The sequence below is a fragment of the Cyanistes caeruleus genome, chromosome 6 (genome assembly GCF_971803275.1).
Source record: "Cyanistes caeruleus chromosome 6, bCyaCae1.hap1.1, whole genome shotgun sequence".
Classification (NCBI taxonomy): domain Eukaryota; kingdom Metazoa; phylum Chordata; class Aves; order Passeriformes; family Paridae; genus Cyanistes; species Cyanistes caeruleus.
Window position 1 is genome coordinate 44742986 of NC_141706.1, and position 13390 is coordinate 44756375.

The following is a 13390-nucleotide window of genomic DNA, read 5'->3' on the forward strand; positions in this document are numbered from 1 at the left end:
TGTTTCCTCATAGATCACACACACTTCATAGAGTATTAATAGTACTAATGGCTATCCCCAAAATATTTGTACTAAAGGGAGGAGTAACTGTCTTCAGGAAATGGAGCAGATAATAAACTCTCTAGCTGAAAAACAGATGGCTGACACTCCACTTAATATCAAACTCCTGAGAATGTGTTCTACTGTGAATATTATAGATTGAAAAGAGAGTTCCTAGATTTTCTGTGGTGGAGGAAGTGAAAGTCAAATCTAATCAACATCTTAGGAAAAAAATGAAATACAGGGAAAAAAATGAAATACAGGCTTAATTTATTTTATTTCACATAACTGCTTGTTTTATTTTCAGAAGAAAGAAAAATCTGCACTAAGTGCCATCGTTATATCCTCCAGCCAAAAGCTAATGCAGATTGTTTGGCTTGAATATGAAGTTTTGTGGTTGCTCCTGGATATTTGCCCAGTGTTTTACCTCTGTACTTGATTCTCTGGTATAGGTGTTCATTGCTTATTAAAACCTGGAAAGAATGGTGTGTCAAAAACACAGATAGTTTCGTTTTTATGTATACAATTGAAATACTCGTTAGAAAATTGTTGTTTTCCTGCACTACTGCTTAAAACTTCTAATGATGTCCTAAGCATATTTTTCTCTTCAAAAGAGTGGCATGAATATGGATATAATAATTTAACATGCTTATTTTGTTCTAAAAGGAAGAATAAATAAAATTTTAAAGAGAGCTACGTAGTGTAATAACAATGACCTTTAAAAAATAACCTTTTTTTCCTCCTTTTTATGAGTACAGGAAGTATAAAATCCTTTAAATGCTGAAGAGAGAGGGCAAGAGGCTCCTTACTACTTAAACTGTTTGCCAAAAGGAAGCACCGTTAATATTTCACAGTTTTTTTGCTTCCTGTCTTACAGTTCTAAGAATGTTACCAAATTTGGATAAATGGTTTGAAATCTGGAATTATGTGAACCAAACTGGATTTGTGGAAGCCTGTGTGTCTCTCTCATAAAAGCCTTGGGGAGAGTTCTAATGGACAAGCAGAACCTAATAAAGAACAGACGGTGTGTTTAAGAAAAAACTTATCCCCGTGCATTAAGTTCTTTGAGGAAGGGAGAACACATGCTGCTGTGATTTCAGGTTACTAGTTAATGTTTAATTACAGCAGTGTGTAACACATGGTAGAATGAAGCTTGTAAATATGGGTGTTTGCATTTTTATTATTACTTAGTACTGCCTTTATGATAAGTAAGTGACTCCACAAAATTATATTGTAAAGAACATAAGCAAGGTACACCATAAAAGTGTTATCTACTTTGAGGAATATTAGAATTCTGTTTTAAAAGGTAGCCCTGTAATTGATAGGTTTTACCTGTACAAGTCCCATGGAAAGACTTGAAAAGTGAAGACAAAGGGCATTTTGAATGGAAGCTACAGCAGTCTACAGAAACAAATAATCCAAAGATTGTCAGTTTATGATTCTTACACTGTTCAAAGGAAAAAGTGAAGAATAAAAGGGTAAATTTGTGAAATGCTTCACGGTAAAAGAGGAAACGGTAGAGTTAAGGCAGAAGATATACATGATGGTAGAAAAGTATATACTGTGTGCAGTAAATAACTTCTTTTCAGAACATTCTTATTTTTAAATTTTGCTATCCTTGAAAATTGATTTTAAAACTTCCTAAGGTCCCTATCTCTATGTCAGCCAGTAATGGCTAAAGAAAATTAGGGAATTTAAAGTTTTGGTTTCAGTCTTTTAAGCATTAGAGACTATTGTTTCTGGTGGTCATAGTTACCACAGATTCCTGCAGTTTATTCATTATTCTTCTGTTGGATTTTGTGTCATTCTGATACAATGTCAGGAGGTACTGTTAGTTTCACTCCCTGTCATGAAGAACAGTGGTGAAGGCAACATCAGGAAAACCCAGGGAAGAGCACATCATAAAAGAACACACACCAGAATAGTGTAAGCATAAAAGGAACACCATGTATGAAGCAGGTGTGAATAGTCAAATCTTGAAATTTGTGTGTGCGGAACTTTCATATGTTGAACAGAAAAGGGAGCAGGTGCCACCTGTGGGCATGGAAAGGGGAAGGAGCATACATTTTCCAAGGGCAGACTGGAAAATCAAAATGGAGGCATTGGAAAGGAGTAAGTCCTCAAAACAACTAGCTCAGAGAACAGATATCACTTCGGATGGATGTAGTAAGTGACTTCATTTTTTCCTAATGGAAGAATTAAAAGGGAATATTTAGGAACTTTTAGAGGAAGGACATGGTTGAGTGTAAGGGGGAGTTACAAAGCATAGTGGTAACTTCTTTAGACTGGAAAAAATATCAAAGCCCTATTCTCACACAGTGCCATTACTGCAGCAAGATATACCATAGTTGGCATCAGAACCAGAGCTCTTGGAATATTTTTGTTGCTATCCAAGTATATATTGAGACTAAGAATAGTTCTGAACGAAAACATAATAAAAATATTTATCCTTAAATCTTTCTGTAGCAACAGCTATTATGTGAGTTGGGTTTGGTTTTTTTTGTGCCAGTATCTAATAATAATGTTACCAAAATTTAATACTTACTTAAATCAACGTCAGATCAGCAGTATTGAGTCTGACCCTATTAGGGGTTTCACACCATTTTTAATGCTTGAAAACTGTATTAGCATTCTGTAGGTGCTCTCTGAAAGACCAAGGCAGTGACAGGAAATACAGTGTGGAAAAAGAGAAAAGTAATACTTCTAATATGGTGGCATGTATTATATAACTTTCAGTCTTTTAGAAGCTATAGCACTATACCTGCAATGAAGCAGGTATTTCAGGTCTGTTTTTATGAAAATGTTGTGAATATACATTTGTGGTATTTTGGAATTCTTGAATATGGTATGGAAATATTCATGAACATTATTTGAAGTTTTCTAAATTAACTTGAAAAATAATTACTGAATATGCATGTGCAATAAATTTAATAGCAAAGGTAAAAACAAATATCCAAGTGGCTGTTAGCTGAGTTAATTTGATTTAATATCCATAAAGTAAGAGGAAATAAGTAATCTTGCCAGTAATAAACTTTGGGTGGCAATACCTTTCAGCACAGAAGAAAAGTATTTTCCATTTCTTCAAAGCTCACTTCAGAGTCCCTTTTTAGATGTTATTTTTCTTTCCTGCATGTCATCCATTAAAGATTAGCTGTGGAAGGTTGGAGCATGGAGAGATTATGAATGACAGAACAACTCCTGCAGAATAATAATCAGTTTTTGGTATTTAATGCTGTTTGACTTTTGCAGACACATTTCTTATTAACCTTTGGTACAAACAGAAATCCAGGTTCCTGATATCTCATGGAGGAGATGAATTCAAGATCCTCTTCCAATTAAACTGAAATAAGGCCAATATTGGGCTTTAGCCAAAAGAACTCAGTAGTTCCCAACTCTCATGTTTATAAACCTAAATATGAATGATATTTTACAGTTTAGGAAGGTAATACATATACTTTCTTAAACCAGTTTTCTGTACATCATAAATTTATATATTTAGTCTATATAGCTCTTAGGGGGTTTGTCCTATTAAAGGCTTCATTATGGAATACTGTTTGCTGAATATCTTCTCAAAATATTTCCTGATGAATAACACAATTTTGAAAATAGCTGCAGGATTTGAATCCTCTGCATGGGAAAGTAGACAATCCATCTAAAGAACAGAAAAACCCACAAGGTGGGGGCATCGTGACTGAAAGATTCTTTGCTCAGTTTTTAAGATTAATTTAAAACAGTGTGATTTTACCTTCAGATAGTCAGAATTGCTGATTGTCAAGAAGTTGCATGCAGCTCTTTGAAGTACAATATACGATGAGTTGGCATAGATTAAAATGTCAGTAACTAAGCTATTTATCAGTGGAGCTTGTATGTGAAAAGCAAGCCAGTTTCTTCTGCATTTTTTATGATTAGTCTGGCCCTTCTTTCTTCCACACAAGTGCTAGATGAGCATAAAGAATTGGGTTTTATTCAGGGATAAAAAGGTCTGAAAATGATCTGCTTCTTGGGGCATTACAAAACTTGGCTTCAACATGACAAATTATAACTTGCAAACTTTATTGCAATGTTTATATTTTCCCCCTAAAAGTAAATATTCAGGCATCAGCAATTATTCACTGTAGAAAAAAGTTTAACAGCATTATGGTTTGAATTTTGAAGTCAGCTGTGTTTAGTGTATTGGAGGCAGAGGCTTAAGTATTGTACAGGGATTGGCTTTCACAAGAACTGCCTTGGGGTCTGTGTATAATACTCTCTCCTATTCTTTTCCATTTTTTTTTTTTTTTAATTGAATTGCGATCTGAGTACACAAAAAAAACCCCTATACAGAGCTGCCACTAAACAACTTTAGCCTTTTATTAAGAACACTCTTTTTATAGCATTGGAAATGTAGGAGCAGATGAATGCTATGCACTAAATACATACAACAAACACAAAGCAATAAAGAGGTCAGTGTGTTCTATCAGTGTTTGTTCAGATTGCTTTATCTATAAAGTCACATTTAGGTGTAAATTACTTCTAGTCTATAACTCCTGGTACAGACTGGTGAAAACTCTTAAGTAGTTTTCCTATGATCTTCTTATCACTATTTTAGTTTTATTTTTCAATTATACGTCATAACTGAAAGGAATTGAATGGTAGCTTTCAAAAAAGAGCTAGGAACTTAAGTTGTCTGTTTCATAACAGAACATGTCAGCACTATTTTTAAGTTGACAGTGAGCCCTGGAGCTCCTGATAGTTTGCCATTAACCTGAATAAGAACTCTGTAAGGGCTTTAGAATTTGAACATTTCTAGGGATTATCTGCATTTTGTAACATGTATAAGCAGAGACCAATTAATGACACATTTTAAAGGCTTTCATGGCAATGTGGGGTTTTTTCTTAATTTGGCTATGAAAAAATTGACTTACTTAGGAGTTGTGAGCACAGTAATTAAATTTAGTAGAAGGAAATCTCAGATGATTTTGATTTCTAATTTGAGTGGATGGCAAAAACATACATGTTTGTATTTCTGTAAGGAGAACAAGTATATACCCATATGGTTAAATAAAATTTAATATATGTGTAAAACTGACTTATACTGAAAATCAGTTGTTATAGCATTATAGTATTTATTGTATCTTCTGAAATACAGTAGCAGTGTGGTTAAGGATCTCATATTTTCTTTATAAGACCTGGCCCGTATTCCAGTTCTACTTTTTTTAATGAGTAATGTGAAGTGATTTCTGCTGCCATAAATGTTTTTAGTCCCAACATTTTCCTCTTTTTCCTCTCTTACTCAGTTTATTTTATTTACACAGATGACCTCTAGGAAATAAGCAAACAGACTTTTATCCTGGGAGTCATGCTTTCCTTGCTTCCCCCAAAGTTCCATGTTTGGAAAATCATGAAACACTGTTTAAACTAGAATGATTTCCAGCACACCTTCTCAGTTATGCTGTTTTAAAGGTGGTTTAGAAAGTATAGGAGATAAGTTTGCCAAAAGAATCAGGTTCAACTAAGAAAATATGTACACTGCTTTGACTCAGTAAACTCATACTTGGTATGGTTCATCTTCTTCATATTTACTTTTGCCCATATTAGAAAACAATTAGCTTACTAAACAAATTTGAGTATTTGGGATAAAAAAATCTACTTTGAGTCTCTCTCATTTGACTAAGAATTACATGATATTTGATAAGCTTGTTTAAAAATGGACATATCCAAATATTATTGTAAACACCCATTGATTTGTTTTACCTGCAATATAAGTATTTTACTTAGTTGGCTTACATAGTAGCTAATAATATTTGTTAATGTAATTTAACTGCTGTGAACCTTTACTGAACAAATATTGAAATTTATACAAGTCAAAGAAAGAGAATCTCTAATGACTTTTGTAAAAGCTTCCATTTAATAGTTAAGGAGAAAAGTTTATATGACATACCAGATGCAATTAACAGTAGATTTTACATTTAATAAAAGGAAAGAAGCATATGTATTTGCTTTATTCATTCCATCATAATTTGCATTAGAGCTGTGGGTGTTTAATGAGCAAATTCCAGCTAAAATGCTATATTGATTTTCTAAGTGAACTTTGTAATAGCTATCTACCTTACAAAAGCTCTCTGTTTACAATTGTTTTCTTTACTAAAAACTAAAAATGTTTTAGAATTGATGAGTTTAGCATAATGATTCTTTTAAAATAAAGAGCTCTTTTAGAGTATGCAGGGGTTTTACTTACAAGGGGAAAGATGTTATTAAATTCTTCCAAAACAAATAAAGTTTATACAACAAAATATCAGTGCTGTACTTTTATATACTACAATATTTGCAAACAAGGGGAAATATTCCTTTTTTCTTAATTCAGTTCTCTGGGATTTAAATATTTTAACTCTTGAATGCCATTATATACATATATATATGAATTAGTAAATGACGCCATTCATTTTAGCTTAATACTAGACTACTTATACTTCATTTCTGAAGTATGTGTCATTTTCTTACATGAAATGTGAATTCTGTACAAATCTGTGTTTCTTCTTGGTCAGGTCTCAAGACAGAAAGGATAGGGATAGTTGGTATGCCACTGGAAGGTCTCCAAGGAAATCCTTGTAATGTCCACCAGAGCAGTTGATGAAAAAGTAGCTGGATCCATTTTTCCTTTGGATCAGGTGCCAAGTGTGGCAGAATTTTGCTTTATATGTCATGTCTTGAATGGAATTTAGTTGGTGTTACTCTCAATCAGTTTTCACCTCACAGTTTTAAGAAGCATAGGGATGATAATCTGGATAATTTTTACTCTTTCTCATATGAAGGAATTTCTTGTCACTCTTTCATAGACTCTAACTGGACAGTTTATATATCACTCGTTTTCCTAGACATGGAGCAAAATGTTTGCTTTGCTGCTGCATTGAGGCCTAAATGTGTCTGCATTTCACTTATTTCAAGCGTGCTGTGGTTCTTACAGTCCTGAAATTCTACTTGTGACTCATCCATAGCTCAGTGTGAAAGGGGAATATTCAGACTACCTTCAATCATGTGACTATCATAATATTCCCCATAGCAGGAAAAAAAGAATTAATAAAATAGTAAATAAGAGTCAGAAATGTATAGCCATTGAGTAACAAAAATATCAAACCTAAATTCAGCTTGAGCTGGTGAAGAAATCAGGTCTTAGTAAATAAGTAAGACTTAGACTTCTACAGACCATTAAAATGAGTTAGATGAGTTCTTTAAGTATTTTTTAAATAAGTAATTTCTTTTGGAAATATCAGTATTCCTATGTTGTATTAAAATGTGATGTATCTAAGTACCTTTTTTTTTTAAACTTAGATTACTGTACAAGCATCTTACATGATTTTCTACATTTTCCCTCACCTGTTTTAGTATTAAACAATCGACCTGCAGTATTACTTTAAAGAAACAGAACCGAAGGCCAGACACTTGTAGTTGATACAAAATTACTATAAATATTTTTTTAATGCAGTTGGTGGATCTGGTCAGTGGGATATTAACACCAATGCTTTAATTTAGTGGAAGAATAAGAAAACAAGAAAGAGTTTCTCAATTTAAGTCACTTTTCATAGCTGGTAGTTAAAAGACAGTGTTTCGTAATAGACTTTTGGGTGGCAGAAAGGTTCACTGTTCAAAGGCAAGTAGCATCTGAGCTGCTCTCAGAGGTGTTAAGATTTCAGATAAGCAGGATGCTTAAATTACTTGAAAAATACCTTTTTCTGAATGCTTTCATACTGTTATATGTACATTACTTTGGTTTAATTACAAATAAGCAATAATCTGTTTTTTAAAATCCTGTATCGTCATTATTACCACTGGCTATATTTACACAGAGAGGGACTTAGATAAGCCAAAAGACAGTCACTCTGTGTACATGTATGTTCAAGATCCATGGCAGGAATCAACAAATTGTGGGGTTTTGTGCTGAGGTGAGGATGTTCTAAGGTCAGACAGAAGGGGTGCACTTGAAGAGGCCAGACTGAAGTTAACTAAACTGGAAAATAATTAACCTCAGAAGAGTAATAAGTGCCAGATCTTCAGTTATTTTAGACAACTTTCTATTCATTGCTGCAGTTGTTTTCAAAGTGAAAATTGCATAGTGTTTCCACTTGCAGCTTTATGGGAAGGGTTCTCTGTGAAGTGTCTCTGTTATGATGCTAGATAAACTGGCATAATTTACTGGAAAAATCATAGCAAGCAAATACATTAAGGTACTGATAGGTAATAATTACCATACAGAATCAAACTGCTTATGTATTCCAGATCCAGTCAGGACATAGCAGTTGCACTGTAGTTTACCCAGGCAGTCATTGCTCTGGCACTAGTTTTCCTGTCATCACAGATCTCAGCAATTAAAGTGGAAGTCTGGGGAGCTGAAATGCACAGCCTAGGTTACCTCATATGTTTTTTTCTTGTCCTTGCTGAGCCACCTACCTTTGCAGATATCAGATGTATTCTCTGCAAGTGCTGCACACTTATTGCTGGACACCAGCCAGTGTAAATGCAGTTTTACCGCTGCCTTACATCTGTCTTAGTTTTTCCATTCCACATCAAGCAAAGCTTTCTTGTTGCAAGCAGGGGAAATAGATCTTCAAGGAAAAGAAAGACACTATTCTTCTGGATTAAAGAGAATTTAATCAGTGTTTTTTAATTTTTGCATACATTTCAAAATCTGTGCTTCCAATGCTGAATTTCTTTTGGTGTTGTTGTTGGGACACTTGTTACAGCACTGACCTGATGACTAGGCTTGTAGCTCCTCTGCAGACTTTTTGTGAGGGGAGGGACTGCACTTTCAGAAGTAACATTAGCTCTTCCCTGTCTGATTCAGTGTAATCTGCTGTTAGCCTGCAACCTTTTGCTAGACCTGCAAAAAAGTCTTCCTTACTCCTCAGTGATAGTCTTCTCACAAGCTTGAGGACAAGAAGATTCCCTTTTTCTTGGTACTGATAAAATGTATTTTGCACCAGCAATATAGCTACTACAAAAATGTGCTGCTGTGTTTTCTATTGTTGCACTCTGTGAAGAACAATATTATATTTCATTATAGATTCCACTATGAAGTTTTTTGTGCAATAATGTACAGAAGTGAAGTAAGAGAGGAATAACAAATAAAGGCAAAGTTAATGTCAATTTGGGTAAGAATGGAGTGACAAAAGCTGTAGGCTTTTAGTAAAAGGAAGTAAAGCAGGAGGAAGTCTTTCTTTGAGATCTTAATGACTTAAGCAGTGGTTGAGAGAGGAGCAGATAGTTCTGAAGGGAGTGAGGAAGCCCAGCAGCAATGGCTTAATAGAGAAAGTTCTTGAGGAATAAATACCAAAATTTGAAAAACATTGTAGTTTGATATTAGGAAACTATGTCTATACTCCATTCTGACAGACTAGAAGGGACGAGGAGAATGGAGAATGCAGGAACCTACAGCTCTCTGTTGAGTTTTTTGATGTTCCTGTGAGAGAGGATATAGTTCTCTGTCTTGGAGTGACAGCAGCCTTACAGCATCCTGAAAGTCCCTAGACATTTTGAATGCATGGTTTTATGATGACTGTGAGGAGAGATTTGCAGTATTGCAGAGGGAAATGATGAAAATATGAATAAAGATTTTAGTGGAGGCAGGGTCGAGGTAAGGATTCTGGCAGCGTGCCAGAGATGGTGTTAGACATATTGACAGGGGAGAGGCAGGGAGAAAATGTAAGCTCAGGATGAGGAATGACTTGAAGGTGTTAGTTTGCTCCCAAGGATAGACAGTAAATCTTAGTTTATTGGTACCTAATGCTCCAAGGTCCATGTATGCTGTAACAGATAATATGACAGTATATTACACAATAAAGTGAAGGCTTGGCAGAGAAGGAGAGATGCCAGCTGTGCCACTCTTGTGATACCAGAGACAGACTATAAAAATATTAGAATTTTTAATATCAATGTGCCACCCTGATAGGAAGCAGTCTGATGGTAGTAGTTTTAATGTATGATTGCTTTTAACTCTGTGTCCTAGAAGAAACTTAGTCTTATATGATTCTGAGCTTTAAGAATTACTTTCCCTTTAAGCAAGTATTCAGAATGCTCAGCAAATCACTTTCTTTCCCTGTTAGATTTTACAGGGGTGAATTTGAAAACATTTATCTTTATTTAATACCTTAAAGTACTGATTCTATCTATTAACAGCAATTTTAGCGTTGTGTCTAAGAAGTAATATAGATCTTATGCAGAATAATCCAAGGTCATTAGAAAAGTGTTGATTTTAGGAGGTGGTGGCAAAGGCCAACATAAGTGCATCTAATAGTGCTATTCCTTGTCAAACTTGTTTGTTGAACATACTTTGGCAGCTCTGGTGGAAGAAGTTTATTCTGCTCAACGGGAACGTGATGAGGCTGTCATGGCAAGGCTTAGGTTAGCCAATGAAGAGAGAGATGAAGCATTTCTACGAGTCCGGCGTTTGGAAGAGTCTCTCAAAGAGTAAGTATACATTTCCTGTACCGAGTAAGAAGGCTGTTGTGTCAGTCTGTGACAGTCATAAACTGCTCAACAGTGGTTATATAAATATGTAGCACATTATTATCTGTCCAATAAAATAGACTGGGGCTAGTTTTACTTTGTTATTGCTTAATTTGTTAGCTGTTCTGCAAAACCATATGTTTCTCTGGAGACAGAGAAGGTGAATAATTTTGATCACAAAAATTAAAAATATAATCAAAAGCTTTGGTATTGATTTATTGAGGGAGAAATAAGATGAATGTGACATTTTATAGGGATCTTTTGACACAGAGTACCAGAATGTCAGTCAAAAGTTGCAACGTATAGGAAATCAATCAAGCCTTTAAGCCCACTAGACATTTCCTTCAGCAAAATTGCTACTAATTATATGGGTGACACAGTAAAAATATATGGGTTTTTTTCCTATCTTTAGTGTAGGAGCAGTTTGTAAGGTAATAAGGGTACAATTAATAGTTCAGAGATTTTTACGTATGCCATTTTAACACAACAGAAATAGTCAATCTTACGTTAAACAGAACTAAGTCAGGAGGAAATTATCAAGAATGGTTTCTTTCTCCCTTTGGGATATAGGCCATTTTTGAAGCTACAGTTTGCTTCTCCATACAATCCTTGTCCATCTGAGTTGTGATGGTCTTGGTGACCATCTTTGTTAGTCCCCAGAAGGGTAGTCCCAGAAAGACTACAGTGGCTGAGAAATTTCTCTTACTTTTCTGCCAGGAGAAATAAAAAGCAAACAAGCTTTTCATGGCATGAGACTGAATAGGTGCATTTGTTAGTTAACTAAATGACAGGAAATTATGTTTTAAATAATTGATTCTACTAAGAGCACTCATCTTTAGGACAGAAAAACAGTCATCTTCTTTTGGGTATTTTTATACTTAGGGCCAGAGAATATTATCTAAATTAATTTCAATGATCATATTTTCAATATGAATTTTCAATTCATAGTTTGTCCACCATTACTCTGTAGAATTTACAAGTTGCTAGAGTTTGTCACAGCCTCACTGTTTGTCACAAGTATGAGTCAGCAGCAAGATTTAGAGATTGCATACCCACAAGAATTAGTGCATGGTTTGTTAAGTATCTCTATGGAGCCCATTTCTTGTGCATATACATCTGAAATCTTGCCTTAAACAGCAATTTCTGAGGAAATTATAGATGTGCTTTAAATTCCTGTAAGAGTCATCACAACTGTGAGCCTTACGTGTCTCTGCCAGTCTTGTAATCTTGTGTGTTCCACAAGTAAAGAAAGTTTTGCATGGCTCCAAACATCACGTGATCCTATATATAAATAGATAGCATAAACTCGAGATCTTTGATCTTAAAGCACTCAAGTAATGAAGAAAATTAATTATTCTGGTCAACAAACCTGGTCAATGACTTTTGAGTTTCTGGCATATTGCTGCTTTTTCTGCAGTGGAATCCATAGACACATGGGTAGCAGTTCTTGACACACATGAATCCCTCAGAACACCTTCAATTGTTTTCCCTTCAACCCCTTCTGTCTGCTTCACTCACGTACTTGAAAACTGACTTAGTTCTAAGCAAAAGTGTGAGAAAAGAGAAGAAACTCCATTTCTCAGAGAACATGGATAGTACCTTCCTCAAGAGCATGTAATTACAGAAGGCGCTGGATACACTGGTAATGCCAAAGCAGTACTTGTTCCCAGGAGAGTCAGTAACTCCCTTGACTGATAGTTTGAAGCCAAGCTATTACATTTTATTGCTATCATTTAGAGAACAGCAATTGTACTAGCTGTCATCCACTTGGGTGTTCTTCCCGATGCTTTATAGAGCAGCCTGATACCCAAATGCCATTCACAGTCTCAGAACTGGTGTAGGAGATTTCCCGGTGGAGAACACCAACTTTCTTTTCTAACTACCACCCTTGATAGTTTCTTCTGTCCTTATGATGGTTGTTCAAAAGGTCAAGTTCCCTGTCTCAGATGTACAGCACACAGAGGCTTGGGGTTTTTACATTGGCTACTTGTGCCACACTCATCAAGTTTTAGAGCACAGGTCACTCTTCCCATCTGCTTTGGATTTATTCCAATCAGAGAACTTTACAAGAGTGCAATATTGAACAGCCTGCCAACCTTTATCAAATGCTTTAATGCTTTCTTTAAATTAGCAGCTGGAGAAGTTCTATTGTCATTATTTAACTGTAACAACCAAAATTCTTTCAGCCCTGTTGGCTCTAGGGGTTATATTACCAGAATGCGTTTAGAAATGAGGAAGAAAGAATCTATGGTTACTGCTGTTTAAAATCAAGAGATTTTCATTAATTGTCTATGCACAGCACAGGGTGACTTAGCAGGGCAAATACACAGCTCAAGTTGCTACTTTTTTTAAAAATATTGTCACCTAAGGAGGTGTTTGTGTATCTACAGACACATCCCTTGTGGAAGTAATATGCTGAAGGTATGCTAATGGCAGAAGTTAATGTTCTTTTTCCCACTCCCATTTTTCCCTAAGGTGTCTGCCTTACCCAGCCTGTTGGTTGACTGGGTGATTTTGTTGACCCACACTTTTAGCAGTGTAGAAGTCCTCTGGAGAAGCTGGGTCAGTCCTGCCAATTTACTTTGACAAATACTGTTCTTTTCATTGTGAATACAAACTAGCAGGAGATCCATTCTTAGGTCCCCCATGAAGTGGCACTTAGAACAATGTAAAAACCTAAAGCAAGAACTCTACAAGGATCCAGCTCTGAGAATTTATTATAATAATATAAAAATTCATATTATTGTGTTTGTTATTTTTTTATTTGCGTTACTTTATGAATACAAGTCAAACCCAGCAAAGGTCATCTTTTACTTTATTTTGTTTAGTTCTGGTGCCAACTGAATATGTTGGAGTAGTTACTGCTTGTGAA

General features: G+C 35.2%; 1 protein-coding gene across 7 annotated transcripts in view; it reads left to right on the forward strand.

Moving 5' to 3' along the window:
* The window catches only part of MIPOL1 (mirror-image polydactyly 1), a 184808-nt gene that overhangs the window by 51502 nt on the left and 119916 nt on the right, over positions 1-13390 (forward strand). For all 7 annotated transcript variants that reach the window (XM_086891698.1, XM_023927849.2, XM_023927852.2 and 4 more), the window contains exon 6: positions 10350-10479. In XM_086891698.1, coding sequence (XP_086747824.1) covers positions 10350-10479 — 130 coding nt within the window. The remainder of the gene's footprint in view (positions 1-10349; positions 10480-13390) is intronic.